This window comes from Chionomys nivalis, chromosome 19 (genome assembly GCF_950005125.1).
Source record: "Chionomys nivalis chromosome 19, mChiNiv1.1, whole genome shotgun sequence".
In the NCBI taxonomy this organism is placed as follows: Eukaryota; Metazoa; Chordata; class Mammalia; order Rodentia; family Cricetidae; genus Chionomys; species Chionomys nivalis.
In genome coordinates this window covers 39,946,769-39,970,871 of record NC_080104.1, presented here as the reverse complement: position 1 = coordinate 39,970,871, position 24,103 = coordinate 39,946,769, and the positions used below count along the sequence as shown (strand labels likewise).

Sequence of the window (24,103 nt, the reverse complement as noted above, 5' to 3'; positions counted from 1 at the left end):
CCATCAATCACTGACCTGGCTCTGTCACCAGCAGGATTTTTAAGACACACAGGGACTATGGATGAGAGTCTGTCGTGAAACTCCATCCTCCAGGCATAACGTGGTCACTACCATCAATCATAGCAGCTGGTCCCTGCAGGAAAGCTTTGTAAAACGGAGCCTGTTGACAGCCTGTGATAGTCTGAATGGAATTGGACCCCATAAACTCACACAGAGCTGCACTGTTGGGAGGTGTGGACTGGTTAAAGGAAATGTGTCAGTGCAGGGGTGGGCTTTGAGGTCTCTTTTGCTTAAGCTTTGACTTCCTGTTGCCTTCTGACCAAGATCTAGCCAGCATCATGTCCACCTGAATGCCACCATGCTCCCCACCATAATGATAATGGCCTCAATCTCTGAAACTGTAAGTGAGCCACACCAATGAATTGTTTTCTTTATAAGAGTTGCTGTGGTCATGGTGTCTCTCTACAGCAATAGAAACCTTAAGTAAAACACAGCCCCTTAAAGAAGGAGGGGGTGAGAAGGTCATTAGACCCTTACCTAAGGTCCAGCCACTCCCTCCCTCCTGTACCCATTAGCTGTATGTAATTCTGCACCAGAGGATAAGGTCTGAGGAGGGGCTAGACCAGTGGTTCTCAACCTTCCTAACACTGCGACCCTTTAACACAGTTCCTCATGTTGTGGTGATCCCCAACCATAAAATTATTTTGTTGTTACATTATAATTGTAACTTTGCTACTGTTATGAATTGTAATGTGAATATCTGATATACAGGACATCTGATAGCGATCTGTGAAAGGGTCATTTGACCCCCAAAGAGGTTGTGACCCCCAGGTTGAGAACCAGTATACCAGAATATATAGGAGGTAGAAAGTTAACTGAAAGAGAGGCCCACTCAAGCAGCTTTTGGGAGGTCATCGTTCCTACTGGAATAAAACTCTTTGATGGTGCAGTTCTCTGGGGGCGATCTACACCTCTCTTCTATAAGTAACCCCTCACTCATGCTCCTATAAACCCGATAAACTATTTGTTCACTAATCCAGATCTGGGTGAGATTGTTCCTTTGGTCTGTTGGTTGCCCTACCTAGAGTGCATGGGTGTGTATTTCTATCTCCCTAGGAAGAGTGAAGGCAACAGAGTATGATGGAGCTAGTCCATCACTGATCACTGATCCACACACTGTCTTCATCTGGGCCCTTGTCTGGACTGCCAAGGCCATAAAAGCCTGAACACACTCAGAGTACTGCTGCTGCAGTTGTTTTGTAAATATAAATTATCTCACGTTCACATCGAGGATTGTGAATATGACTTAAACAGTTACTGTTACAGGAAGCGCCGTCAATCAAGGAAGTGTTCCAGAGAGAATGGACTGGTGGCAGGCTACACACCTGCTTGATAAGTTCACCTTCTAGTCAGTAACATAAAAACTAGAATTTTAACCACCAGGTTTTCAAACTGGACCATGTATATTGCTACAACATGAGTGGGATTTCTAAGCATATCTTGAATGCTCAGTGGGCAGCCACGGATGCATACTCTTAAGTTTTCTCTGGCCTCTTAGAAGGTCTCCGTTCATCTACTACTCAGGCCATCACTGTGTTACCTGTTGACTTACCCCTACCCAAGACCATCACTGTGTTACCTGCTGAGTCACCCCTACCCAAGACCATCACTATGTTACCTGTTGACTCACCCCTACCCAAGACCATCACCGTGTTACCTGCTCACTCACCCCTACCCAAGACCATCACTATGTTACTTGCTGACTCACCCCTACCCTAGTCTTTGTTACTGCCAGGTATTATCTGATAAGTATGTCTCCCTCAAGCTAAACAGTGGCAACATGACTTGGGGTGAGGTAGGGAATAGGAAAAAGGCCATGTTACAGGTCCTAGTGACCTTGTCCCTGTGGTAGAGGGGGCTACGGAGAAAGAGGCCCTTTGTGTTTAGTGTCTATAGCCGAGACCCCAAGAATGTAGTTGGATGACTCCTAACTCCCGGGTCTTAAAGACACAGGTATCCTTTCTGGTAGCTCGCCTGACATGTAAGAATTGGAGTTTTCCATACCCAGGAACATGATGTCCTGACTTTCAAGGAAATGCTGGTAGTTGCTGAGAGCCTGAGTATAGGCATTCAACTGAGGACACAAAACTGAACCTAGTTTGTGCCAGCCACTCATTTGGGAACGGCACCAGGCCATCTCCTGTAGACAGGGGTCTTCTTCCCTGGGGGTGGTACCTGGTATCTAGCTCTTCATTCTAGCCTTCTCACTCGCTTTTCGTGCCCGCTGGCTTGTAATGAACCAAAGGAGCAGACAAGGACCATGGCCAGACCCAGTCAGCATCCACAGTATCTCAGGATCCCCCATGCACCCAAATAAAGAATAGCCCGACACTTGCTTATAATGTATGCCATTCTTCTGTATCCTTTAACTCATCTCTCAGTGGCATGATGCTGAATACAAAATCTGCACATCACTTTATACAGGTGGCATAAAAAAATCAAGTTTGGCTTTGAGGAACTTTCTGGAATTTCTTGTTGAATATTTTTTATCCATGAGTAGTTGAATTAAAGGATAGTTGAATTTACAAATGGCAGGGCTAACTGTTCTTGATATCTAGTCCTGTTGAAAATGTGAATTTTAACTTGAAGGCTAATCTGGGATATAGTTTATTAATTTGGTTTCCTTGGGAAGCCAGGAGAAAAGTGGATACATTTCAGTTTTCTTCCATTAAGTTGGGTAAGCATGAAGGTTCAGAACTTTCTTATCCATGCCTGAGTCTAACATCTGGACTTGGCAGAATGAGTAAGGCCCGAGTCCAACTGGATGGCCAAGGTGGTTGTATAAGCTTTCCCACAATACATTAGATTCTGCACCATACAGATTCCGACTGCCCCACTGGCTTGCCTGGACTGATGTAACTGTCTGCCTGCCTGCCTGCCTGCCTTATCTATCCACTCCACCTTAAAGCATCCATTCAAGAGGCTGAGCTCATTGCCAAATACAGAAGCTATCTAATTCTTGGGAAGGCTATTTAAATGGGAGCTTTAGAATTCCATGTATCGTTTAAATGCTGTAATTTACCAGAGAAAATTTCCTCAACAGGATAAACACCTCATTTCCTAGCAGTGATTCATGTGATTATATTTGGGGTTGGTATGCAGCTGGCCTGCCTCAGGGTGGCATTTCTGAGCAGGCAGTATCAAGCTGCTGCCCACACTTCCAAAGATGCCTACTGACCTCGCCACACCCTTTCTTTCCTCAGAGACCTCTGAGAGCCGTCAAATAGTGTTCATTTCCACCCGCTTCTTCTAACCATCCTAGGGACCACTTTGGATTTTATTTTCACCCTCTTGTTTTGGGCAGCAGCATTAGCACGCATGTGTAACTCCACAGCACAGTCAGTAACTAACTGAAAAACCCACTAGAAACCACTTGTGTAAATGCCAGTGTGCAGAGAATGCCAACAGACATGAGGGGCAGCTCACACGTTGAGGGGCAGCTGGACTTTGGGAGACATGCCCTGTTCTCCAGCCACCGCGGCAGCTCGTGGGATGGCTGCGGGGACAGGTCCAGCTGAAGAGGAGTCCTGCAAAGACACAAGAGGACATTTGAGTGAGCAGGAGGGTTCCATCTAAGCGGGTCAGTGGACACCTGCAGCCATGCGTATTCCCACGGTGTCAAAGCGCCTACCTTCCCCCTTGTCATGCTTCCCTTCCCTGGCTGTTAATCAGATTGTTATGGCCCACTGGAGGGAGGTTGTGGCCCAAGACACCTGTCCCAGGGCATCTTTCAAGAGCCCCTTCTGAGTATCGTACCTAGGTCAACATGGGGGAAGACAGTATGGGATGGAGCAGTCTGGCTTTAGCTTTAAAACCTGAATCAATCATTAGTGTGTGAAAAGTGAAAATCCAGACAAAACATTCTGGAAGCAAATTTAGGTGGCTACAGACTGGGAAGATACACTTAGGTCTCCCTGAGTACCGTGTTCCATGTAGAAGCAGTTTCATGAAGTTCTGATAGTAATAGAGCAAAGAAAAAGTCATAAATCCAGACACTTTGCAGATTCTTTGGTGGAGACATTGAGTAGGGTGTTACTGAACAGTGGAAAAAAACTCAGCAATCGCTCTGAACGTCCTGATAGCACACTGGATCCTTTGCTGGAGAACAGGGGTTTGCTGAGTTGATGCATTCCAAAGGTTTTTATCTGTTTACCATGATGTTAGGTCTGACTCTGAGGTGGGCAAGGGAAGGCTCTTTAGCTAAGCTAAAAAGAGCCCAAAAGAAACTGTAATCAGGCTCTGGATCTGCAACACTCCAAACTGGCCACCAATCCTGAAGTTTTAATTGGTCAGCTTTGGCAGACACAACTTTTTTCCAGGAACTCTTCTTTCCAACTGCAAAATTTGCTCAAAAGTGTCATCATGCAGTTTCTCTGAAAATTAGAAATCAATCTACCTCAAGACCCAGCAATGCCACTCTTGGGCATATACCCAAAGGATGCTCACGCACACCACAAGGACATTTGCTCAACTATGTTCATAGCAGCGTTACTCATAAAAGCCAGAACCTGAGCCAGGCGGTGGTGGCGCACGCCTTTAATCCCAGCACTCGGGAGGCAGAGGCAGGTGGATCTCTGTGAGTTCGAGGCCAGCCTGGACTACAAGAGCTAGTTCCAGGACAGGAACCAAAAGTTACAAAGAAACCTTGTCTTGAAAATCCAAAAAAAAAAAAAAAAAAAAAAAGCCAGAACCTGGAAACAACCTAGATGCCCCTCAACCGAAGAGTGAATAAAGAGAATGCGGTATATTTACACAATGGAGCATTTATTACTCAGTGGTAAAAAAAACCGACACCTTGAAATTTGTAGGCAAATGGATAGAACTAGAAAAAGCCATCCCAAGTGAGGTAACCCAGACCCAAAAAGACAAATACAATATGTACTCACTCATAAGTGGACGATAGACATAAAGCAAAGGAGAATCAGCCTACAGGCCATAACCCCAGAGAACCTAGGTAACAAAGAGGACCCTGAGAGAGACATACATGGATCTAATTTACATGGGAAGTAGAAAAAGACAAGACCTCCTGAATAAATTGGGAGCATGGAGGGCAGTGGGGAGGGCGGAAGAGGAGAGGGGAGGGTAAAAGAGGATTGGGGAAAAATGTATAGCACATTCCTATCCAAACAATTAAAATGAGAAGGAGTTAATAAAAATGAAACAAAAGAAAGAGAAGTGCCATTCTGAGGAGTCGAACATTAACTTGTAGTGACAGTAAAGAGACAGAAGGAGGACCATGAATGACAAAGCATAGCATGTCCCTCTCCAGAGCCTCTGCATCTGGAGTCTCAAGACTCCACGGGCCCCCTTATGCAGGGTGTGGGTTGAGTGATGCTCCATCTCAAGGCTGTGCCTTCCAAGTGTCCTTGCATGCTGAGCTCTCCTGGTTAAGGTTCTGGGATGCAAGGAAATTTCAACCCTTAGAGGTCGCTGTTGTCTGCAAATCCCCTAAACACCACTTTGGTCCTTCTGTTCAGACATATATGAAGGCATAGTGGGTTGAATGGTCTCCAATGGTCTCAAAGCCATTCAAACCATAATTAAATAGAAAGGCATAATGCGTTTGGCCAGGAGACAGTGAAGGCAGAATTCCATCTCCTGAGTAAAGGGGAAGGCTTAGCCGAGTATGGCCAATGCTGGTGCTTGTTATGCACGGGGTGATATGAAGGCTTGCAGACATCCACAGATCCTCCAGGGAACTCAAATATCCAGTGCCCCATAGAGCATGTATCAGGAGGCTTAGGATTCCCAAGAACTCTGGGGCTGACAAAATCACAGGCCTATTCAGAGGTCTTAAAGGGGGAGGGCATTGCCATCCCAGCTCCAGGGAATAATTGCTGATGGTTTTCCTGGAAAGCTGGCCATCAGTTCCAACTCTTAGAACCAATGCTACAAAACAAACACGTGAGATTTCTGAGGTCCGCGTTGCTTAGAACTGCAATACAGGTTGTATTCATAGAGGTATCTGCTGTGGCTTGAATGAGAAATATCCCCCACAGACTCACGTGTTTGAATACTGGGTCCCCTGCTGGCGGCACAGTTTGGCAAGGTTGTGGAACCTTTAGAAGGTAGATCCTTGCTAGAGGAAATGGGTCACTGGTGGAGGGCCTTGAGGCCTCATCGTCTGGCACCACTTCCTATTCACACTGCTTCTTGACTGCAGATGTAGTGTGGCCGACTTCCTGCTGCTCCCGCCCGCTTGCCTTTCCTGCTGCTATCATCGCTAACCCCCCCACAAAGAAGTGTGTCCTCGAGGGACTCTAAACCAGAACAATCCCGTTTTTGTTGCTTTTGTCAGATTTGATCCCAGCAACAGGAAAAGAAACTAAGACAGTCCTTCCCCAACTTGGAAGGCCTACAGCTCATGCTCGCCAGAATGGGGCTCATGCTCGGTGGCGGCGGAGTGTGACTCACAGAGTGGCACTGCCATGCAATGACATCCAGAGTGGGAGCAGCAGAGTTCCCGCCAGGTGGCAGCAACACCAGCGCGAGCACTGCCCTCGGAGACAAAAACTAACCTGGCAAAGGAAGGTTGCCGGGCTTTGTGGTTTTTCTGATGGGTCCTGCCCATCCACTTCGGGGGTCACATCTTCATCTCTGTCACCACGGAAACCGCAAGAGGAGCAAACCTCCTGGGGCAGGAAGATGGGGGCTGTGGCTCTCTGGAGACTTCACGAACATGTCTGACTGATCCCGGCGCAGATCCCCGATAGGCAGCTGGCCTCTTCTGACACGGGCAGAAGGCATATGGCAGGCACCAAAGCCTTGCAGAGCTGATAAGAAACTCACAGGCCTAAGTAGTGCACAGGGTTCCAGGCATCCAGCCCAGCTTCTAGTAACAGGTACTATCCAAATGCACCTCTACACCCCTAACGAACCATTCTTCTCCCGAGATAATTTCAATGTGTCTGTGTGACCGTAGGGCAAGAGATGGTCTAGTTCTCTAGCTCCCGGGGCTTCCACCTGACTGAGAGCAGACTCCCTGCCTTTCTTTATAAACAAATGTTAAATATATATATTGGAATGTTGATGGAAACCAAGGCCTTGTGCAGACTAAGCAAGCATTCTAACGCCGAGTATATGCCCAGCTGTCTTCTTACTTATTTGAGAGAGTGTCTAAGTTGCCCAGGATGGCCTTGAGCTCACCCTGTATCCCAAGCAGGCCTTGAACTTGAGATCCTCCTGCCTCAGCCTCCTGAGTAACTGGGATTACAGGAATGTGCCACTAGGTCTTGCTTCTGATTAGATTTTTTTAAGCAACTAATTTTAGAAACAGGGAAATAATAAAAATAAGAAAGGCAGAGGGGCCCTGGTTGCCTTGAATGAAAATCGGGATGGTGTATCCACAAATAATAGAGAACACGTGACATTTGTCTTTCTGAGCCTGGGTTAACTCGTTCAGTATATTTTTCAGTTCCATCCATTAACCTGCAAGTTCATCTTTCTTCACAGCTGGATAGGATTCCATTGTGTATGGACTACATTTTTATCAGGGGAAAGATATTTACATTGTGTCTATTTCCTGGCTGTTGTGCACAGAGTGGCAAAGACCATGGCTGAGCAGGGTTTCTGTGCGTCGTCCTCAAGTTCTTCGGATCCCTGTGGAGGAGTGGCAGATGTGGGTCATACTGTCGTCTAGTTTTAGTTTTCTGAAAACTTCTCCACTGACTTCCAGAGTGGCTACAGCAGTTTGCCATCTAGGACAGTGACAGAGAGTCCCCGTTTCCCAGATCGTCACCAGACTTTGTTAGCTGCTTTCTTAATCTGAGCCACTTTGACTGGGGTAAGATGAAATTTCAAAGTAGTTTTAACTTGCCCTTCCTGAGCACTAAGGACATTGAGTACTTAAAAAAAAATTCTCAATTTTATTTTTCCCTTTGAGACTTTCTGTTGATATTCACAGCCCATGGTTTTCACTGGGTTATTTTTCTGATTCAGCAAAGATTCACTCCCACTCTGTGGCCTTCCTCTATAACCCTTTTTCCTTTGCTGTACAGAAACTTTTTGACTTACTGAGCTCCCATTTGTCAAGTGATGGCCTTAATCCAGAGTGAGTGGAATCCTGCTCAGAGAGTCCTTTGCTGCACCTGTGTCTTGTAGGGTACAGTATTTTTTTTTCTTCTGGCAGTTTCCATGTTCAGGTTTCACACTGAGGCCTTCAATTCCTTTGGAGTTGATTTTTATGCAAGGTGACAGATATGGGTTTTCTATTTTTTTGTGAAGAATGTCAGAGATTTTTTTTTTAAATTGGAATCTCACTGAATTTGTAAATCACTTCTGATAGTTTCGTCATCTTCACAGGGCCCAGTTCTGCTCACTCACAGCATGGGAATCATAGCTCCACATCCTCAGGGTTGAGTATACAGCTTGAAGGATCCACAGAAGCCAGTAGAGCAGAAAGGGATCCTGGGTGATGTGGCACCATAGGACCCAGGTGCTGTGACGTGGGGAGGGGGATTGCAGGGGATCTACCTGGGGATCAGGGAGGGGGTCATACAGAGGGAGCAGAAAGAAGGAGAAGTAATTATCACTAATGGGAAGACACAGGGAAACATTGTTTTACAGCTTCCTTAAATGGAGTTCTGTCATATGGGGTGGTAATGTTCCCCCCAAGAGCCATAGGCTACCTAACAAAACCTCCATTCAATCCGTTGGTCATTTGAATCCAAGAGACTCCCAAAGCAATAAAGGCCTTTGCTGCTGCCCTTGGTGGCCTCCTAGATCTTGAAGGTAAGATCCTATTGCTTCAGACAGCACACACTTTGGATATAGTACTCGGAGCCTCCTCCCTGAGGGCTAGCTTTCCTGTTATTGGAAGGTGCCATGCAAGTTGCCTGGGGAAGAAAAGCCATCAATAGTCCTCCCCAGCTCTAAAACCTATGAACCACAACAATGACCAGCACGGCAAGATATCCCCAATGGTGCAATGACGGCACTTTTATCTTGGGAGATAACCAAATAGCTGTCTAATTGGACTTAAGGGCTGCACAGTAGGAGGAAATCCATGCCTGGTACTGTAAGCCTAGCCACCTACCCATTGCAGGTGAGCTCACTGGCCCTAGAGGAGATAGTTTCTTACTGTCTTCTATATACTTATTCCTATGGCGACAGGCAAGTGTAGCGCTCACCCTCCCAGCAGATATTTTTTTTTCAGATATCCACAGCTGGTCAAAATATAGGGAATAAGTGTTTGTGGGGTTCCTAGCCCCAATTGATATAGATACAATGTAACCCCATTTGCATTAAGGCTCAGGGAAAACTGGAGAAGGGGGCGCAGAAAGATTTTAAGAGCCCAGGGATCAGGCTGGCTGCTATCAAAGTGTCTTCTAGACATGATAGGAATGCTATCCCCATAAAATCTCAACAACGTAGCTGCCTGAATAAGAACTTGGTGACAAGCGTTAACATGTCAGCATAGGGTAAGTTTCACAAGGTTCTACCCCTAGATGAAGAGTTACGGGCCATTAACGGCTGCAGGGAGCGGGAGAACTGATTTTCTCCTGGGATGAGCCCACTGATAGGTTATGCAGTCCCAAGTGGTCATCCCTAAACATATGCACACGAGCAATACTAAATGAACTCAGTAAGGCTGATTATAAAAATATACCTACACATATATATCTGTATACATACGTAAATAATAATAATAATTATAGAAGAAGGGGGCATGATTTGAAAGGGAGTTGGGGGAACAGGAAAGGAGTTGGAGGGGAAGAGGAGGGGATGAAATGATTTAAATACAGTACTCGAGTATGAAATTCTCCCAAGTTTTTAGTTACAAACAAACAAAAACTATGACTATGAATTGTGGTTGTAGGGTAAACGGGCCAGCCAAATAAACACACCTTGGCCCTAAAACCATAGCCAAAGAAATATACCCTGACCCTGAGACCAGAGCAAATTCACTGCTCCTGAAATCAGATCCAAAAGGTTAAACAGGGTCACTGAAAGAAGCACAACCTGGCCCTGAAACCAGAGTCAAAGAAACACACCCTGGTCCTGAGCAACTGAGCACAGAAACCACTCAATCCCTGAGCATGAAATCCAGCCAATCTCTGAGCTTGTCCAAGCTCAGGGATTGAGATCTGACCAATTCCCACCCTGAAAATCTTCACCCTAGAAAAATTCTGCCCCTAAGAAACCCTATATAAGCCCTGTACCTGTTCAGTTGGGAGCTGCCTTTTTCCACCCTGGCAGAAGCAGCCACCCTCCTGGATTCCTCCCTCCCAATAAATCTCTTGAATGAGGCTTGGGTGAAGACCTTCTTTCTCCAGAGTGGAGCAGAGAAGTAACAACTTTTGCCACAGCCGAGCAGAATGGCCATATCTCTGCCGTGAAACTAGCAGAGAAGAGCCGTAATGGCTCTTTTGCCGGAGCGGAGCAGAACCGCTACATTTCTGCCCAGGAACTCCCTGAGCAGAGCAGAAAAGTAATGACTTTGTAGGAGCAGAGCAGAAGCGCTATCCCTCTGTGGGAAAACTCTCTTAGCAGAGAAGAGCTGTAATGGTGGCTCTTTTGCCAGAGTGGAGTAGAGCTGCTACATTTCTGCAGGGAACGTTCCTTAGCAGGGCAGAGCTGTAGCATTTACAAGTATAGCCTGACTTCCGAAGGTCAGGATACCTTTCTCTCCAGAGCTGTAACACAGTGGTACTTTGAATGTAACTGGTCTCCATAAGCTCACAGGGAGTGACACTATTAGGTGTGGCTTTGTTGGAGTAGGTGTGGCCTTGTTGAAGGAAATGTGTCACTGGGGGGTTGGGCTTTGAGGTCTCTTTTGCTCAAGTTTCCTTCAGTGTGACTGTCAGCCCACTTCCTGTTACATTCTGATCAAAATGTAGCCAGCACCATATCTGTCCGCATGCTGCCATGCTCCCCACCATGATGATAATAGACTGAACCTCTGAAACTGTGAGCCAACCACCCCAACCAACTCTTCCTTATAAGAGTTACTGTGGTCATGGTGTCTCTTCACAGCAAAAGATACCTAACTAAGACAATGGGTCTAACAGAATGGTCTATAATGACTTCAAGTTTGCCTGGTAGAAATCTCTGTTCCAGCTTCAAAGCCATGCCCAGGTTGGCTCATTGGACATCTGTGTCTACTGACCCCTTCCTGAGAAAAGTCTCGTGTCATAACAAAGAAAACTGGGGTGGGGGCAGAGAGATGGCTCAGTGAGTAAAAGCACTTCCTGCACAAGCTGGATGCCCCGAGTATGGATCCCTGGTACCCATGTAACAAAGCCAGAGATGGTAATATACATCTGTAATCCCAGCACTCCTATGGGGATATGAAGGACCGGGTAGGAGAATTGCCCAGTGCTCATGGGCCACCTGGAGCACACAGTACAGCTGCAGAAGTCACAGGATCCACTGCCTCCAGAACACAAGGCAGAAGGCAAGAACTGACTCTTCAAAAGTTGCCCCTGACCCCTACAAGTGCGCTCTCTCTCTCTCTCTCTCTCTCTCTCTCTCTCTCTCTCACACACACACACACACACACACACACGCACACACACACTCCAGAAAGCTGGCTGACCACATGGGTACGTCTGTAGCTTACGTCATGGAGCCACTGCCCACACAGAACAGAGAACAAGCAATAGCTTTAGGGCTACTGTTATAAAACACAAGTCATGAGCATTTAGCCCAGCCTGGTAGCTGTAGGTTCATCTAAAAGTGTCATGGCCAGTGAGGATGTTCTCACTGCATGAGATTAATCATGGTGTCAGTTCAAAATTAGACCAGAGGGCCCGCCAATGCTGGCGTGGTTCTGCCAGCATTACAGGACTCCTTACCGACCCAAGCAATGCCAGAAACCAGACACAGCCCTGGATCTCATACTTCTCTCTTTCTGGCTGAGTGGATGTACACCTCAGTAACTAAGATCTGGGCCACTGCTGGTGACAGTGGCCTGTACTGTGAAATTCCAGCTTCCTTTGAGACCAAGTCAGTGTCGGCTTCTGGCTGCAATACTGCCATCGCTCAGTCCTAAACTATCCAACTGTTAAAAACACTAGAGATTACTCGGTACAATTTAATAGTCTCTTAAGCAAGCACAGCAAGTAAGCCATGTTGTTTTACCACTGGGATTAATAAGAGAAAAACGGGTATGAGGTTGGCAGCGATGCTGGGGTTCCAAGCTGCTTTGAGACTCTGCCACAGATGAAGAATCCCAAGAAGAAATGCCTTATCATTTTATTTTTTAGTATGCATCACAAAAACATTGTTCTCACCCCAAGGGGCGATGAGATGAACATGTTTTATTCAATACTTGCCATCACTGTGGTACACTTGGTGAATTGGCTTCCAAGAGAAAAGCTTAGAATAAAGCATCTGTGGCCTGGGTCTTCTGCTTGGTTCTGCACATAACCAGAATGGATAGACCAGGACAGGACAGGACAGGACAGGACAGGACAGAAGAGAAATATAGCTAGATGCCCAGAGGTAGGAGAGAGGCCAGAAGTCTAACTAGATTGGAGGACTCTCCAAGGATGCATGGGTATTTTTTTTTACCCCAGAGCCCTTTACTTTTATATTGCTGCAATAAAACACCATGACCAGGCCAACTTATAGAAGGACTGGCTTATCTGGGGCTTATGGTTCCAAAGGGATATGAGTTCATCACAATAATGACACGGAACCATGGCAGCCAGCAGGGATGGCAGCTGAAGCAGAAGCCGAGGGCCCACATCCTGAACCGCAAGCAGGAGGCAGAAAGAGCAAATGAGAAATGGTGTAAATCTTTACGCTCTCAAAACCTATGCCCAGTGGAGTACTTCCACCAGCAAGGTCACATGGCCTAACTCTTTCCAAAACAGTGCCAAACTGGGGACTAAATATCCAAAGGTCTAAGACCATGGAGGTACACCTACCCTCCAAATTACCACACCTTTATAATTTCCACCCATGCTCACCACTGAAGGTGGAGGCCAATGCCTCTGCTGCTGCCATGCCCTTCTCACAAGCTTGCCAGATTTGCTTGGAGACTGCTGCAGCAGAAATGTAAAGTCGCTGACTTGATGATGTCAGTCAGGGCCACAATGCGACCATGGGTCAGATGGTACCCCAGTATCTCTGCCTCAGGTTTCACCGGCAATCGGCAATGTTCATCCACTGAGTTTACCCCGGCTGCATTAGCTATACTATACCAGGACGATCAGTTGACATGGAGACATTATGCCCATGCGGCCTACAGTATTTACTGTCTGACCTTTTACACCTGCTCTAGGAGTCCATCGTGAGAGGATGAGCTGGGAGTGTCTACCCACAGCTGATGGGGAAATGCAGATCACTGAGCCACAGTGGTGTGCGGAAGCTTACAGGGCATGCCTTCGATACCACTGAAGATCAGCTGAGGCTGAGGGTAGTCTGTGGGGAAGTAGTGCCCACAGCATACTATGGGTGGAAAGAGGTCTGTGAGGAAGCTATGAAATCTATTTTCCACCTACCGGTGGCTTTACAGGTTTTCACTATGAACAGATTGACATAGTCCTGGGCATTTTTTTTTTTTTTTAATTACAAAGAGGCATAGATGATCTTCATCCACAGCCTTTTTCCATTAGCTTTTTACCCCTTTGGACCAAAGCCACTTTGGTCCAGGTGGCTTTAGACAGATGGATTTGTGAATCCATAGAACCAAAGGCATTTCTATTAGGCATTTTCTAGAACACAGCATCTCCATGCGCATGTAGTGGCTTGCCCGTTCTGTTTCCAAATCAGCAATGCTTCCAGATCCTTCCTCATAGTCTAGGCACATGAGTTTACCTGATCCTCACTCCAGGCACCCCTCTCCCAGGCCTAGCTCAAGTCCCATATCCAGGTCCCACATCCATCTACTTCCAGAATTACAGAAGGAAGTTCTTCTTGGACCAGATCATCGCTGTGGGATTGTTTGTCCTCATTGTTGAAGTTCAACTGGTAGGTTTTTAAAAAACAATTCCTTATAAGGCATGCAATTAAATTCATAACTTTCTAAAAATTCTAAAAATAAGCTGTGTTCTCAGCCTTTCAGGCAGTTGGAGTTTTGCAGGTGGGTGGAGAGCCAGGGGCAGCAGGACTGATAAGCATTTGACGGTGAGGCACCCTCAGCAGCAGGCCTAGGGCAGGAATGACTGTCAACATCGTCAGCTCTTACCCAGTACCTCCTCCAGCTTGTGCCCATCAACCTAGCAGCAGAGATAAGACTCAGACTCCAGGCCGAGTTCAGTTTCCTTCTGAGGCACAGGATGCTTGAGCAATGTTCTTTTGATTCTCCCTGGTGATCTCCAAACACCTTCCCAGTTACATCAATATTAAGGGACATTTCTTCCATCTCCAAGGGTTGCTTATTTGGAGTCTATCTGTTGGCAGCTGGGCTCCCTAGTGTGGGGGTGGGGGATGGGGTGGGGGGATGGGGAGTGGGGGTGGTGAATGGGACTCACTGAAGGACTTGCCCCTGACTAGATGGGAGCTGGGCCCTGTAAGGTCATCTCTGGGACCTGCCAGGGGCCTCCACAGTGCTGTCACTTAGTCCCACAGAACTGGTAGAAGCACACAGGCAGCACTGGAGGGCCATTAGAGAAAAAAAAAAATTGGCCGTACGGTTTACAAGTGACAGTTCTCACGTCATCTGCTGTGGACAGACGAACCTTCAGTTCCTAGCTCCTGTCTTCAATGTAAAGGCTGACAAGTCAGTGTGGGATGTGGGAGAGGGGTGTCATGGGGACTCTGAATCCCTGTCCTCAAGTAGGTTGGGGCTGTGGGACTCAGTTAGTTCAGTGAAGCATGGGCAGATATGACACAACCCCCTGAAGAGACGTTTGGCCACTGTACTGTTGCCATATTTTTATCCCAAAAAGCACCCTGCACAGGGGCCAGCAAAGGTTTTCTAGAAAGGACTTAATAATACTCCAGACTTTGTGAAACCTATGAGCTCTACCTGGCACCTCTGTGAGGTCATAATACAATGAATGGGGGTGGAGGCTTTCTACTAAACCTGTGATTTACTAAAGCAGGTCATGAGCCATTTAGCCCTGGGAGGAGCCTGAGAGTCAGACCCTCAGCTGCCCAGGACTCCCAGGTTTGAGTGGGAAATAGGCTCCTGTTTCCTTATGTTCCTAAGAGTCATATATGTATGTATATATATTATATATGTACATAACATATAATATATATATATATAATTAAGGTCTCATGATATAATGGAGTTGAAAAATTCCTATTTCCTAGTGATACTGTAACGGCCATAACATGATAGTAAGATCCATTTCTGGCTTGTCTGGGGTGATGTTGGTGCAGACATGTCTACTGTGGTGCTGGTGTTGGGAAAGCATGGCACGTAAGTCACACACATGGTGCATAACACTTGTCAATGACAATCCATAACTATGTGGTTGGTTTATGTATTTTAAAAATTATTTTCACCTATGCATGTGCACACGTGTATAGTCGTGTGTATGCACGTGCACATTCATGTCTCACATGTGGAGGTCAGAGGATAGCTTATGGGAGTTGATTCTCTCCTTCTACCATGTGGGTTCTGGAGAGCAAGCTCAGGCTATCGTTTGGCAGCAAGCGTCTTTATCTGCCGAGTCATCCCGCTCACCCTCTATTTACTTTTAACTTAAGTAATTTTTATTACTACTTTTGAGTACATTCCTTATTTACAAAAAATAATATACGACAAAACATGTGTTGTGTAACCCTGCAGTTGCTGCATGAATCTCACGTTAACTGCCTGCTTCCCACACACTCCCCTCTCCTCCATCTCTAGTAGTTTCGTTTGTGTGTGTGCAGATACAAATGTGTGTACAAATGCATATGAAGGTCAGAGGTCAATCTGGAGCATTGGTGCTCAGGTATCGTCCACATTTTGTTTCAGATGGGGGGGTTTCTGATTGGCCTGGCACTTCACCAAGTAGGCTGGGCTAGCTGCCCAGTGACCGCCAGAGGGTCACCTGTCTTTGCCTACACCCAGCTGGGGTAATAATCTCAAACTGCTGTACTCCTTTTTTATGTGGGTTCTGAGGAGCCAAACTGAGATCCTTAAGAGTACAAGGCAAATGTTTTACTGATTTAGTCACCTCTCTAGGTAGCCCTTTTAAAAGGTGTTTTGGGTCTCGTCGTGTACGCGAGGATAGCCCTGAACTCACTAACCCTGGCTACCTCTCTGAGTCTCCTGCTTCAGCTTTCCTCGTGCTGGAATTACAGGCATGGCTACCACATCCATTTGTAGATCCCTTGATTGTGCAGAGCAGCCCTCTCGGGGCTGTCCTGTCCATCTTGGTCTGTGTAAGTGTTCCGTTGTATTCACACAGTGACAAGGTTACCCAGTAATGAACTACTCAGAGCATGAAACAGAGTTAACCATTTCCCAGTCTTATCCATATGAAAAGTCTTTTAATTATATTTTTAGTATGTGCAGTACCAGGTCTCATAAGGACATCTTCATGCAAGGATATTATGTACTTTGACCATGTTTCTCCCTGTAGCTGCCTGTCTTCCCTTTTGTTTCCCATCCTTCTTATTAGTCCCTTCCATCCCTACGGGTCCACTAGTACTTTTATGTCATGTATAGAACATATGTACACATATAATATATATATATACATATACATATACATATATATAACCTAGGATCTACTAATGATATGAAATGTGCAATATTATCTGAATCTGATGTAATTTGCTAATACCACTCTCTCCCTGCAAAGGGTGTACTTTCATTCCTGTAGAGAAAATTCCATTATATATGTGAACATATCCCACAGTCTTCATTTATCTGTTGATGGACATATACACCAGTTCTATCTGTGAATAGTGCAGCAATGAACATGGATGTTCAATAATCTCTTTCATACATTCTGACAAATACTCAGAAGTGGGATAGCTGGATCACGTGACAGTTTTTGTTTCAATTATTATTATTATTATTATTATTATTATTGTTACTATTATTGGAGACTCCATGCTGACTTCCATAGTGGCTAATTTAAATTTCCATCAGTCATATATGAGTCCTATTTTCTCCATATCCTTGCCAGCATTTGTGGAAATCTTTTTCAATGACAAATCTGACAAGATTAATATCTGGGCTAGAATATACAAAGAACTAAAAAAATAACCAAATACCAAGAAATCAAATAACCTACTCAATAAATAGGAAAATGAGACGAACAAGCTGTTTTGAAAAGATGAAGTACTATATAAATGGCCAACAAACATATGAAGGAAACATGCAACATCACTAGCCACCAGCAAAATGCAAATGGAAGATGAATTAACATCCCATCTCACCCCAGTCGAAATGGCAGTCACTAAGAAAGCATCTGGACTCTTAATAGTGGAGTTAGCCCAAATAGCTTTCTACCTCAATAGTTTGGCTGACAGACTTCTGCCCCCAGCAGAATCTGACACGTGACTCCATTATTCACACAGAGCAGCAGTCCTCTGACCTCTACCGAGGCCCGGAAGAATTCTTCAGGGTACAGATATGAACAGGACGGCCATCTGAGCTTCTGCCTGAACCTGTGCTCTGGAGTCCTAGGCTAGCCATTTCACAGCTGCACCCTCTCCACAGCCATCAGATGGACCCGGCGCTCATGGTGAGCTGGGAGTGACAGGCGCTGTCCTCTCATGGAAGGGCAAGCAGAATTTTATGCACCTCGTTGTTGTATAAACAAGACGTTCACTAGCTGGTTGTTTCCAGAGCAGAAAGCCCATGTGTCCTGTCCTATGGATTCCAGTCCAGAGGTCAGTGGGGGTTCAGATTTCATCAGCATCAATAACGACGTCCATTTTTGGAAGAAACCATGATCCTAAAGGACTTCTGAACCTAACAGTCCATGGCCATGTCCTGGAGGCAGGAGAGGGTGATACTGTGACTCAGTGCAGATCCCATTTGATAACCCTGTCCTCTCCCTTCCCCATCCTCCTCATGACCCAAGGACCAAGTCGAAGGTGCCCTGAGTTATAGTCTGAACAGATACGCAGGGCTGCGAGGAGTGGGGCGGGGTAAGCTCCGGTGCTGTGGGTCAAAGCTGAGCTTCCTACTGTAGACTGTAGAGTCCGAAGCAGCAAGTTGTCCTTTCCTCTCTACTCATGATGTCTGTGTTGGCACACAATTGTTTGGGGAGCAGAGATGGCTGCTACCAGTTGCTATGCCCCTCAGAGAAACTTAAAAATACCAAACACCTATCAACAGCCTGAAGAGATTTTTTTAATGAAGGAGGGTGGGGCCAAGGGTCAGGCCAGGTAACATCACCTCTTTTATCGTAAACGTGCTAATAGCCCTGTGCTTTTTTTTTTTATAATCAATTATTTTTTATTGTCAACCTGACACAACCTAGAATCACATGGGAAGGAGGATTCTCAGTGGAAAAATTACCTTGATCAGACTGCATGTGGCTATGTCTATAAGAAATTGTCTTACTAATGACCGAGGTGGGAGGACCTAGCCCTCTGTGGGCAGTACCATCCCTAGGTGGTTGGGCCTGGACTCTATAGGAAGATGGCTGAGCCTAAACTGGGGAATGAGCTGGAGAGAGAGCCAGAACAAGCCAGTAAGCAGAGTTCTTTCATAACTCCTCCGACAGTTCCTGCTTGTGCTTCTGCCCTGATGTCCTTCTACGATGGGCTCTGACCCCGAAGCGGAAGCCAAACAAACCTTTTCTTTCCCCAAGTTGCTTTTGTCACGGCGTTGATCAGAGCATCAGAAAACAAAACCAGACCAGGCCTAAGCACTGTTTGTTTCCTGAGCAAAATGGGTGGGGCCTAGGAGCACGTAAGCCACAGTCAGCAAACACTACAGACACCATAGTGTCTGCTGCAGACCATTGTCTCTGCCTGCAATGACACCGACATCGGTGTTTATGCTGGGAAAAGTGCAGGGGTGTTTGTGTGTGTGTGTGTGTGGGGGGGTTAGGTTTGTAAGTATGTGGTTTGAACGTGCATATACAGGTGTGCAAATGTATATAACGTATATGATGTGCAGCTGCAGTTTTGAGTTGATGTAGCATAGCTACCCAAACTGCAATTCTCCTGAAGTTTGGTGTTTAAATTTTATTTGTTAAGATCTATTGAAAGCCAACTGTGGTGGCTCATGTCTTTAACATGGGAGGAAGAGGCAGGTGGATCTCTACAAGTTCAAAGTCAGTCTAGTCTACATAGTGAGTTCCAGGTCAGCCAGAGCTACATAGTAAAATTCTGCTTCAAAAATGATGTTTTATTTCATTTTATGTGTTGCTTTGCTTGCATGTATGTATGTACATCATGTGTTTATCTGGTGCCCATGGAGGTCAGAAGAAGGCACTGGATCCCCTGGAACTGGAACTGCAGCTCACTGTGAACCGCCATGTGGGTGTTGGGAACTGAACCTGGGTCCTCTGCAAGAGCAGCGAGTGATCTCACTGCTGAGCTATCTCTCCAGCCCATTTTAAAAGATGATTTTCCATATAAATCTAGCCAAGTCAACTGGAACTTTGGAAAATAAAGCCAGATACTTATTGGTTCTTTTCCTCAGTCTAGCCTATATACTGGTGTCATTCCTTGGAAGCACACCCAGAGGTCAGAGGTGACCCTGGAGAGAAAGTAAAGCAGGGCTGGCAGATGGACCTTGGGGTAAGGAGGTGCGGAGTGGGCAGGAACTGGCCCTCCCCCACTCTAACTGTGCACAGGGGCCTTGTCCTGGAGTATGCTGAGCTGCGAGGACGGTGGCCCACACCTCTAGGAGACACATTCCCTTCTCCTTGGTCTCAGTGGAAACTTAATGACACAGGAGGGACCCTCCTCCTCCCTTCCTGGCCTTCATGAAGGAGACACTTTCCCAGGTGGACAGGTTTCTCAGAGTTGCAGGTAATTACTACTCTGTGTTCTTTACGTGTCTGTCTTTGGCTACTGAAGTCTACAAACAGACTAGTGGAAATGTAATACAAGTGACATTTAGAAATAGAAAGAACTATAGCAATAACAGCAGGAAAGGACTAAGCCGTGCAGCTAATTCTGGTTCTCAGCTCATAGTGCTCCTCAGAATGCCCTGCCCCCCCGCAAGACTCCTCTCTGAGCAAGCATGCTGAGTATCAGTGAGTGAGGGGTTGCCTAGACAACAGAATGCTACTGCAGTGCTCTATCCTGGAACCGCTGGAGATTACCTCACACCCCAGGAGCCAACACACATATATTTACAGGGCTCTTGATGCCAAGCAGTTGGCCACTAGGAGAGGCCCCAGTCACCCACAGCCGTCCTGGTGTTGCTTCCTTTAGGATAGTTCAGGAATCCAGGAGGTGGAATAGGACCCCTGGAAATCACGGACAGAGCTCTGGGCCCTGGGGATTACCTGGGTAGGGACGGTGCAGGACAGATGGGCCAGCTCCCCAATCCTGGCTGCAGCACGTGGGTCGCTGGAGCTGATCAGCACGGGAGCGCTAATTTCCATGGAGTGCCTGTGGCTGGCTGCCTGGGAGGACTTGTGGGTCACACTGAGCGCAGTGAAGGAGTGGCGCTTCTTGGCATTCTTCTTGCTGTCCGCACGTCGTTGAAAGGCACTGACTGCCCCTGAGCTACTTAGGGTGGGACCTGAGGCCACGCTGGCTAATGTGCTGGGGTCGGAGGGCAGGAGGGCGTCATGGTTGCATGCAGTGGCGGCAGCGGCAGGGCACAGTTTGTCCATCTCAATGAGTTGCTTGGCGGAGTCGTTGAGCTAGATGAAAAAACGAAGGAACGTCATTACTTAAACATCAGCCACCCTACATTCTCCTCTCTACCTCTGAGCCCTTGGCCCAAGTTCTAACTTAGAGAATGATGTGTTTACAGGGTTCCGTCTTTCATATGTGGCTTCCACCATGAGTTTGTACAAGAAAGTAGGGATGCCTGCCGTGGGTTTCCTTGCAAAGGTTTCTCGGTGTCACCCAAAGGTTCAGGAGGCAAGGAGGGCTTTCTAGGGCTGCTACGCTGACCCTTAGCTTTCTCAGTGGCTTGGCATTTCTCGGCACAGTGTGCAGCTCTGAAGAGAAGGTAAGGTGCAGGCAAAATGAAGCCAGCATCTTCATAAAATTGTGGGTGGTTTGAGGCACATCTGCACTGGTGTCCTGGAGATGCTCACCCGTTAGTCACACGAAGGAAAGGAGACTAAGGAATGATATACCGACTAAGTACCTGCCTTGTCTGTTTAGTCTGTATGTGCTGAGATGGGGCAGTGAACAGACTGTCTTAAGCCACTTCCTCTGCTAGAGGGCTTTTAAATGTCCTGAATTTTCTGAAGCTGCTGGCTAGCTATGGCTCTGAAGATTTGGGGTGGTTCTCAACTTCCTGCATTTTCTTTGTTTTTCTCCTTTACAAAAGTAGATTTTCAAAGGGGTGTGTGTGTGGCTGGGATATGCCACATATATATGGAGGGGCTCTCAGAAGCCAGGAGAGGGCATCAGCTGCCCTGGAGATGAAGCTGTACGCAGTTGTGTGCCACCTGACCTGGGGTAAGATAAGAATCTCAAAGTGTTTTTATGTTAATTTCCCTGATGCCTAAGGATATTGACTATTTCTTTAACTGTTTCTCAGCTGTTTGTGTCTAACCTTTGGGAATTCTCTGTTTAGTCTTTTGGGAGAGTTGTTTTCTTGATATTGAAATTGTTTCAGTTCTTTATATATCCTTTATACTAATCTTTTATCAGATGTGTAATTGGTATATTTTTCTTATTATGTAGGCTGCTTCTTTGCTTAAATGATGGTGTCTTTTGCTGTCCAGAAGCATTTTAGCTCCATAGGATCTTATTTTTTAACTGTTGATCATAGTGACTATGCTATTAATTTCTGTTCAGAAAGTCTTTTCCCATTCAGTGAGTTCAAGCCTATTCCCCACTTTCTATTTCATCAGGTTCAGTGTATCTGGTCTTACGTTGAGATCCTGGACCCATATGGACTTGATTTTCATACAAGTTAATAAATGTGGACTTATTAACATTACTCTACATGCAACCATCCAGTTTCACCCGCAACGTTTGTAGAAGGTGGTGCATTTTCTCCACTGTGTATCTATGACTTCTTTGTCAAAATATCAGGTGCCTGTAGGTATGTAGAATTATGTCTAGGTTTTCAATTTATTCAACTGACCAACATGTGTGACTTATTTGTATGTGATATATTACTATAGCTCTGAAATACAACCTGAAATCCAAGAGGGTGATGCCTCCAGAAGTTTTGCTTTTATTTTCTCTTCAGGACTGATTTAGCTCTCCTGTGGTTTTGTTGTTGTTGTTGGTTTGTTTTTGATTTTGACTTTGTATTCCCCTATTGAAGAATGTTTTTCCAATTTCTGTTAAGAATTGTGTTGGAATTTTGGTGGAGATCTTGCTGACTCTGTAGATTACTTTTTTGTAGGATGGCTATTTTTACAATATTAATCCTGAGTCACAAACATTGGGAGATCTTTCAATTTTTTGGTGTCTTTAGTTTTTACGTCTTAAAGTTATTATTATTATACAAGTTTTTCACTGGCTAAGTTGGAGTAATCCCAAAATCTTTTTGAGGCTATTGTGAAAGGTATGGTTTCCCTGGTTTCTTTCCTTAGTGTATTTGTCATTTGTATATAGGAAGGCTACTGATGCCTGTATGTTAATTTTGTATCCTGTTACTTTACTGAAGGTGTTATTCAGCTGTAAAAGTCCCCTGGCAGAATCATTAGGGTCTTTTACATATAAAGTCATACAACCTGCAAAAGAATACTCCGAATTCTTCCTTTCCTACTGTATCCCTTTATCTCCTTCAGTTGTCTTATTGCTCTAGCTTAGATTTCAAGTACTAAGTTAAATAGATGTGGAGACAGTGAACATCCTTATCTTGTTTCTGATTGGCAAATGCTTTGAGTTTCTCTCCACTCAGCACGATGCTGGCTATTGACTTGCCTTTATCATGTTGGGCTATGTCTTTGTATCTCTATACTCTCCAGGACTTTTAATATGAATTGACTTTGGGTTTTGTCAAAGGCCCTTTTTGCATCCAAAGAGACAACCATTTTTTTCATATTTCAGTTCTTTATGTAGTGGATTAAGTTTATTGATTTCTATATGTTGAACCATCCCTGCATCTGTGGGATGAAGCCAACTTGATCATGGTGGATACTCTTTCTGATGTTTTCTTGAGTTCAGTCTGCAAGTATCTTATTGAGACATTTTGCATGTGTTTTCACAGGAGATATTGCTCTGTAATTTTCTTTTATTGTTAGTTCTGTGTGGTTTTTGGTATCAGGGTGTAGTGGCTTCATGACAAGAAATAAGAACTGTCCCTTCCATTTCTATTTTGCAGAAGAATTTGAAAATTACTATTGCTGGTAGTTATTTGAAGGTCTGAACCTATCTGGTCCTGGACTCTTTTTGTTGTTGTTTGGGAGATTCTTAATTACTGTTTCTATTTTACTAGGGGTTTTGGGTCTGTTTAAATTGTTTCTTTCATATCGATTTAACCTTGGTAGGGTTGTATAAATCAAGAAATTCATTAATTTCCTTTAGGAGTTCCAGTTTGGTGGAATACAAGAATTTTAAAAATTAAGATTATAATATAATTACATCATTTTCCCTTTCCTTTTCCTCCCTCCATGCTCTCTTGCAAATTAATGGCCTTAATGTCCATTATGTCACTTGCTGGTTTTTGTTTGTTTTGTATTTTTTAAATGGTCTATGGCTCGTTGGAGGAGCATTGTTAGCCCATACACGAAAATCTCATTGAAGTCATACATTTATTTATACACTGACTTGCATAATTGTAGGCATTTTTGGTAGATAATTTATTGTGTAATTGCTTAGGACTTTTTCAGACACCCTTACTGCTATTTTACTCCTTTCCTTCTGTATTTATCTTCCTCCCTATACACTAATCAGAGCTGCCCCCCCTCTCGCCCCGTTTCCTTCCATCAGATCAGAGGTGTGCTGCAGAATACAGATTTTAAAATACACACGATTTTCTAAATTTCCTCAGGGTACATTGGAATAGCTTCCTTTTCTTCTCAAAGTTTATTAATTTGAATTTCCTCTCTCAGCTTTTTAATTTGGCCAAAGGTCTGTCAATCTGTTTGGTTTC

The 24,103-nt window shown here is 45.3% G+C and overlaps 1 protein-coding gene across 2 annotated transcripts in view; it reads right to left on the bottom strand.

Moving 5' to 3' along the window:
- The window catches only part of Sh3rf3 (SH3 domain containing ring finger 3), a 261,535-nt gene that overhangs the window by 52,173 nt on the left and 185,259 nt on the right, over positions 1-24,103 (bottom strand). For both annotated transcript variants that reach the window (XM_057751727.1, XM_057751728.1), the window contains exons 4-5: positions 20,373-20,735; positions 3,487-3,587 (exon numbers count right to left, since the gene is read on the bottom strand). In XM_057751727.1, coding sequence (XP_057607710.1) covers positions 3,487-3,587; positions 20,373-20,735 — 464 coding nt within the window. The remainder of the gene's footprint in view (positions 1-3,486; positions 3,588-20,372; positions 20,736-24,103) is intronic.